The following is an 8,338-nucleotide window of genomic DNA, read 5'->3' as shown; positions in this document are numbered from 1 at the left end:
AAAAAAAAAAAAAAAAAAAAAAAAAAAAAAAAGATAATATATTCAAAAAAATGTAGACAATAAATTAATGTGATATAAATCATATAAGGATCATTCAAGAACTAGATTGTAAGTAAATAAAAGCTCTCTTATCTTTCAATGTCATTTGGTCTCTCTCTCTCACTAGATAAAGCCTGTATCTATTTATCTTTGAGCTTGCAGCTTAGTATCTAGAACATAATAGGCACACAATAAATACTTGCCAAAAGTATAAATGAATGTGAATGCAAATAGACCTGAATTCCTGTCATATTAATGTTTCAAGTTGCAATCTAGAGCCTTGACAAAGTGTATGTATCATTTTACAATGTGGCGACTATCTTCCTTAATGATTTATTATTCAGGTAATTTTTAGAATTAAGATCAGGCAACACAGATACAATTCAAGACAGATGGCACCTGAGAGTGCATTGAAGTACATATCTTCATTTTTAAACTGAGAGGGAAAATCCAGAGAGGCAAAAAAGTAAATAAATAAAAAAGAAAACCCTTTTGAATCAATTCTAAATCACATGGCTGGTGGGAGGGCCAGGACCAAAGGTCTCCTGATTCTCAGGCCAGAGTTTCCTTTAATTACACCATGAGAGGAGTTGGTGCCAAGAACTCTAGAATTCTGAGAGCTGAGTTTCAGTCTTCTTTATTATGGAGTTGCTTAAGTCAAATGAACATACTTCCTTGAATACTACTTTCCTTATTTTGAACGAAGAGTACATTTCATCAGACTTCAGAGTATATTATGTAACTCAATAAAATATGACTTTATTGCATACATTATTATTGCTGATTGCTCTGAGTTATTTATCAACATTTAATTATTTATCTCAATAAACCTGTTTGGGATCATTTCATTTATTCAGTGCCCAGTCTTCTGAGAATAGTGAAAAATTGTCAAGACACGTTGTTATATATATTATGTGTAACTAGAACACATTTGACCACAGGTACATAAGATTATTGTCAATAATTTGAAATACAAGTGGTAAGAGAATATGTTGTGTTCCTAGAGACATTTTAAATCTTATTGTACCTTTCTTCAGAGCTGTAGTTAAAGTATTATTCCTAGAGATGTAAGTGGAAGTTATAATAACTGACATTATTCATTTATTCAAATGTCTAAATTTGCAGATGACTTTTCAAAGACTTCCTTAAGCCACCTTATTTTGTACTGCTCCATAGAGAGTCTTCTCTGTTGCCGTTATTGAAAGAATATGATTACATAGACTCCCTCAGATGGGATAGGGATTATTTTTGACTCATACTTACAAGATGATTTTTAATAAAAGGATACTGGAAATACTTGTAAGATACATTGACTTCAATTAAAAAATCATTCCTCACAAATATAAATACTATAGTTGAGTAAAAGACTTGATGGCTAACTGAATTCACAATTAAAACTAGATTTAATCAATGGATGGTTGAAGAATGCTTACAAATATGTAAATTTGTTAAGTGTCCTCTCAAAATTGTCTGTTAACAAAAAACATAACAAGGAAAATAGAAATACGGAACACAAAATTTTAGTGTTTGTGGATGTAGATATTAGTTTCTATAATGTGTTTTAGTAAGTATAGTAAAATAAATCAGGGATATTAGTCTGTTTGTTTGCCTTAAAGAAGTGAGCTGTCCAGGCCAGGCACAGTGGCTCACGCCTGTATTCCCAACACTTCAGGAGGCTGAGGCAGGCAGATCACCTGAGGTTGGGAGTTTGAGACTAGCCTGATCAACAAGGAGAAACTCCGTCTCTACTAAAAACACAAAAAATTAGCTGGGCTTGGTGGTGTATGCCCATAATCCCAGCTACTTGAGAGGCTGAGATAGGAGAATTGCTTGAACCCAGGAGGAGGAGGTTGCAGTGAACTGAGATCGCACCATTGCACTCCAATCTGGGCAACAACAGCAAAGCTCTGTCTCAAAAAANAAAAAAAAAAAAAAAAAAAAAAGAAGTGAGCTGTCCTCAAAACAACTTATTAGTAATGGCAGCTGGTAAGTTTTTGGACTTACATTTGTAAGTAAACTTACAGACCTTTCATAGCTATAGGAAGAAACTCTCAGCAAGTAAAACATATTTGTTGAAGTCACCATGATCTTTTCAAATTTAGGACCAATGCACTGTTCCTTTTTGATTCTTCATGCTACCAGTCCTTTGAATTGTAAAGCCATTTTCCCAAAGCTGGTTGCCTTTCTATTATCAACGTTTTCCTCTACAATCTCTTTAAATGACAGTTTTAGTGAATGTAATGTTAATACAATATATAAAACATAGTTTAATTAATTTTTGTTTGTTTATTAGCTTTGAGTTGAGAAAATCTCTGTCCAAAGAGTTATATCCAAACCAGTTTTGTCATTAATGAGTACCAGATTTATTCAGCAAATAAAATGCTTATCCTCACTGGTGGAGCACTATGTGCTTTGGAAGTGTTTCCATCTCAAACATGTAACAGGTTGTGATAAGACCATGGAAACTTTTAATATCACTTCTCTCCATTCCTTCTCCCTCCTCTTAGTGAAACAGACAAGTTCCTCAGTGCCAAATCTACCAACTTACAATGTCCCTATTGAACTAAAAGTGTGCTCATATCATACATAATACTTCTTTTGTTTACCCACCTAAACTATTCATTATAATGAAAAAAAAAAACAGTCTAACAGAATAAATGGATAGAAGATAGATAGAATACTTGCTTGAGAAACTAGTCAAATATACAAATTTAGAAATACTACTCATCCATTTGGATACCACATGTTCAAGTTATACCTACATTTATTTGTGCTTTAGTTTCATACTGGAAATTTTCAAATGTGTATTTGTCAGATCTTCTTTGACGCATCTTAAATAGCCTGGCACCACGGTTACTAAGATGGGATAATTCTTCCAACATGATATCTCTGGGGATGCTGACCTTTTTGCCAAGGTCCATGCCATCAACATCTGCAAAACAACATTCACATGCATAAAAATCCCAAGGTAAGCATTTTTAATGCTTTTCTAAATGTCATAATTCTAAAATTTCATCAATTTGTAACTGCATGATCATAAGCATGTTACTTATTTTCTCTAAATCTCAGTTCCCTCATCTCTAAAGTAGAGCTAATAATACTAATACCTATTGCAAAGCATTAATATGAGAATGAAATAAAAATGCTTCATGTAAAGCATGAGCATGTAGCCTGGTACCTGGCACATAGAGTGAATAGAAGTTAGCTGTAATTACTGTTAGTACAATTTAATCTTTCAATACAGAATGAGTTTTCAAGTAGCATTGCTTCATAATTTTATTCATAAAATCTGTTTTGCTCCCCACATTTTTATGTGTCAGCTTTAGCTATCTTCCTACTGAAATGCCTGCCCTCCCACTCCACCCCACCCCATTTCCCAGACTCTGTCAAAATACTATTTATTCTGCAACTAGCACTGAGGAGCCTATACAAAGTAGATAAATGATAAGTACTAAACGAACTTTTTCCCCAGTCCAGCTTAACTGCCGTTTATGTCCATTTCTTACCTAAAATCTTTATTCATAATTACTCATTCATTCTCTGTATTCCCATAACACTGCATCACATATATTTAATTCTGCTTTATTTGTTTTATGGTTTGCATTTTCTTTAGGTTTTAGTCTCTTTGTCTCTCATACCTTAAAATTACACACATTCAGTAAATGAGTGTTATTTTCTATTTCTATTACTAAACAGTTTTTCCAAAATCCAAAAGAGATGAAACCCCTCCAGTTGCTTCTTCAATCAGTAATACATTTCTGTAATACCCACAGAGTCCTTTGCCACTGTTGACTACCATTAAATGCACAGGAAGAAAAACCAGGCCATTAGGAAAATAAATATTTTGATTGATTGGGGCAACATTCTTTGACGACATGACCTATTAACCATAATAATTAAGCTTTTGGGAGTATTTAGAATTAAACAACAGAATTACTTGTTAAATTTCCTCCCCTCTTTTCTTTTGAAAGAAAAATTGGTTTACCTGTTTTGTTATTACATGGAGAGAAGTCAGCTAATTATAAAAGTCACAATATCAAGACTTCTGCTTTTGGGAAAATGACATAGATGTATTTTTTCCTATACAGCTATTAAGTACAAGTACACATGTTGGACACTATAAATTAAAAAAAATTAAAAGACTCTGAAAGTGGAAAGAAATAAGCAGATGGGCTAGTGACCCCCGGACCCAAGGAACAACGTGGTGGTACTACTTCGGGTTTTCTTTGAGCCCCTAAATCTCAGACTTGAAGCTAAAGATGATGGCAACTCAAAAATACCAAGAGGTGCAGGCAAACAAAGTACCAACGAAAGGCTGTTCTCTCCAGCTAAAGGACCAGGAAAGAAGCTGCCTTTGCAAGACAGAAAATGTTTAGACAGTGGCCGCTCACTTTAGCTAAGCGCCACAGAAAACACTTTGACCTCGCTGTCACCCACATTAAGATCTTGAGGGTAACCCAGAATTTCACCCTGTGAGGCTGTAACAAAGTTCTCCAATACTCCCACTAGGGTGGTGTCAGAGAGACTGAGTGGGAAGTTGGGACTTTCATTCCTGTTGGCCAGTAACTAGCTCCTTGTCCCTCATGCAGTCTTAGTGAAGATGATGTGGGTGTCTGAACTCCTTTCTTCTCCCGCAATAGCGAAGAGGCTCCCCTCAAGTTTCAGTGGAGCCAAATAGGGAACCCAGACTTCTATATTCATCTGGCAGTAATGAGTTGGCACGCCCCTTTCTCTGCTACAGTGGTGTCAGATAAGAACAGATGAAAAAGAAGGTTTAAATAAGAGCAAGCATCGCAGAACATAATGTGAAAATGTCCAGGCTTAAATTTGAAAATCACTCACCATACAATGAACAAGGAAAATATCAAACTGAATGAAAAAAAAAAAAAATCAAATGGCAACACTGGGATGACTGAGATATTAAAATTAACTGATGAAGATTTTAAAGCACCCACAATTTAAAATAATGCTTCAGAAAGCAGTTAGGAAACTGCTTGAAACAAATTCTTTACATGGAAAGTTTTTTGGCTGAGACTCCATCAGCAGCAGCAAAAAACAAAACAAAACAAAACAAAAAAACACGTCAGCAGAGAAATAAAAGATATAAAGAACCAAATAAAAATTTTATAACTGAAAATACAATAATAACCTGAGTGAAAAGATCAATGAATGGGCTCAGTAGCAGAAGGGAGGGGGCAAAGGAAAAAAAAATCAGTTGACTACTAGAATAATAGAAGTTCCCCAATGAGAGCAACACAGAGAAAAATAGACTTGAAAACAAATGAACAAAGTATTCTCAGGGATTCATGGGAGTATAATAAAGGATATAGTATTCATGTCACTGAAGTTCCAGAAGGAGAGGAAAAAGAAGGGGAGGCTGGAGATACTCAAAGACATCATGGCTGAAAAAAGTTCAAAAGTTGACAAGAGATATAAACTTACAGATTCGAGAAGCTAAGAGAACCTCTTAACATAATAAACCCAAATAACTCACAACAAGACTTATAAAGCTTCTGAAAACTAAAGACAAAGAAAAAATATTGAGCCACCAGAGAAAAACAACTTACCGATAAAGGGAAAATAAACAGAATAATAGTGAATTTCTCATCAGAAACTGTGGAGGCCAAAAGGAAGTTGTACAGTATTTTTCTACGTGCTGTGAGAAAAGAATTGTCAACCCAGAATCCCATACTCAGTGAAAAATATCCTGCAAGGAATAAAGGGGAACTTGAGACATTCTCAAATGAATGAAAACTAAGAGAATTTGTTGCTTGAAAGCCTACCCTAAAAGAATGGCTAAATGAAGTTTTTTGAACAGAAAGGAAACAATAAAAGAAGGAAGCCTGGAACATCAGCGATAAAGAAGGTATATAGTAAGCAGAAATATAGGTATATACAATAGGCTTCCCTTCTCTTGAGCTTTCTAATTTATATTTTATTGTGGAAGTCAAAATTATAACACTGACTGATGTAAATGTATGTAAAAGCAATACTTAAGACACTTTATAAACAGGAGAGGATAAAAAGACATCGAAGTAGATAATTTTTGTTGTTGTTGTTTGGGGTATTCTTAGACGGAGTCTTACTCTGTCGCCCAGGCTGGAGTGCATTGGCATGACCCCAGCTCACTGCAAGCTTCGCCTCCCATATTCAAGTGATTCTCCTGCCTCAGCCTCCTGAGTAGCTGGGACTGCAGGCGCTTGCCACCACCACGCCCAGCTAATTTTGGTATTTTTAGTAGAGATGGGGTTTCTCCATGTTGGCCAGGCTGGTCTCAAACTCCTGATGTCAAGTGACCACTGACCTTGGCCTCCCAAAGTGCTGGAATTACAGGCGTGAACAATTGTGCCTGGCCAAAAGCAGATAAATTTTGTATACTTCACTTTCACTGGTGAAGTAGCAACATCAATAGACTATGATAAGTTATGCATAGATAATGCATATATAATGTATATAGAAGTTATGCATATATAATGCAATACTTAGAGCAATTCCTGAAATCTATGTGAACAGATACATTTGAAAACACTATGCCAAAATGAAATTCTGAAGTAATCCCCAGGAAGAAAGAAAAAAGAAAACAGGAATGTAAAACAGAGATGACAAAAAGAAAACTAAAAATAAAATTATATCCTTAAGCTCTAATACATTAATAAATTAAGTGTAAATAATCTAAAGACATCAGTTGATGTCAGATTGGATTAAAAGCAAACCAACTATGATTTGTTGAACGGTACTGCCTACAAGAAATCACAGCCTATAATAACACTATAAGCAAGTTGAATGTAACAGAATGGAAAAATACCTATCAAGCACAAAGCCAAAAGAAAGCAGGAGTGGCTATACTAATAACAGGTTAAATAGACTTCAGAGCAACAAAAATTACCAGAGGCAGAGAATGACATTATTTAATGATTAAAATGTCAATCCACAAAGGTTACCTAGAAATCCTAAATCTATATGCACCAAAAAGAGAGCTACAAAATATTTAAAGTAAAAAATGTAGAACTAAAAGGAGAAATAGATAAATTCACAGTTATAGTTGGAAACTTCAATCCCCCCATCTCAACAGATGATAGAACAACAAGACAGAAGAGCAATAAGAATATAAAGTTCTACAATATTAGCAACCAACAGAACTTGACACTTATATTTTATTCAATAACAATAGAACACACATTTCTTTCAAGTGCCCATGGAATATATATCAAGATAGATCATATCCTAGGCTATAAAATAAATCTCAACAAATTAAAATGATCAAATTATTCAGAGTATTAGCTTTGACCACAATAAAACCGAACTAGAAATTAGTAATAGAACAATAACAGGAGAATCTCCAAACATTTGGAAACTACTCAACATACTTCTAAATAATTAGTGGGACAAAACAGAAGTCTCAAAGAAAATAAATAATTAAGTGAATTAAATGAATATGGAAATACAGCATATCAAAATTTATGGGACACGGCTAATGTAGTGCTGAGAGGAATATTTATAGCACTAAATGCACAGTTAAAAAAGAGAAAAGTATCAAATCAATAAACTGTCTACCCCCAAAAAATGTAAAAAGAGAACAAAATAAACCCAAAGCAAGAAGAAGGAAATAAATAATAAAGATAAGAGCAGAAACCAATGAAATAAAAAACAGAAAAACAATAGAGAAGATCAATGAAGTATAGAACTGGTTTTCAAAAGATCAGTAAAATTGATAAATCTCTAGTAAGATTAACCTAGAAAAGACAGAGAAGACACAAATTAATAATATTAGGAAGAAAATAAGAGATATAATTACAGACACTGCATATAGCAAACAGATAAGAATATTAATACTACAAACAATTCTACATATAAATTCACATAAACATGAGAACTTAGAAAAAATTGACCAGTTCCTTGAAAAGCACAAATTACCTCAGTTCACCCAGCATGAAATAAGTACTTGATTTAATTATATAACTATTCAGGCAATTTAATTTATAATCTAAAAATCTCCTAGCCCCCAAAAGCCTTCAGACTTAAATGATTTTACTGGAGAATTCTAGCAAACATTTAAAGAACAATTATAACCAATGCTACATAATCTCTGCCCCAAAATAGAAGAGAGAACACTTCCTAGTTCATCTTATTAAGGTAATAATACTGTGATACCAAAGCCAGATAAAGACCACACACACAGGCCAGGCAGGGTGGCTCATGCCTGTAATCCTAGCACTTTGGGAGGCCAGGGCAGGTGGATTGCTTGAGCTCAAGAATTTGAGAACTTGAGCTTGAGCAGGCTTGAGCAACATGGTGAAAC

The 8,338-nt window shown here is 34.3% G+C and overlaps 1 protein-coding gene across 2 annotated transcripts in view; it reads right to left on the bottom strand.

The window, feature by feature from the left end:
- Nucleotides 1-8,338, bottom strand: part of MYOZ2 (myozenin 2) — a 49,198-nt gene that overhangs the window by 31,066 nt on the left and 9,794 nt on the right. For both annotated transcript variants that reach the window (XM_017497559.1, XM_017497560.2), the window contains one exon: nt 2,802-2,971. In XM_017497559.1, the coding sequence (XP_017353048.1) occupies nt 2,802-2,971 (170 nt within the window). The remainder of the gene's footprint in view (nt 1-2,801; nt 2,972-8,338) is intronic.

The sequence above is a fragment of the Cebus imitator genome, unplaced genomic scaffold (genome assembly GCF_001604975.1).
Source record: "Cebus imitator isolate Cc_AM_T3 unplaced genomic scaffold, Cebus_imitator-1.0 Scaffold233, whole genome shotgun sequence".
Classification (NCBI taxonomy): domain Eukaryota; kingdom Metazoa; phylum Chordata; class Mammalia; order Primates; family Cebidae; genus Cebus; species Cebus imitator.
The sequence above is the reverse complement of the archived record's forward strand: the minus strand, read 5'-3'. Positions and strand labels throughout refer to the sequence as shown.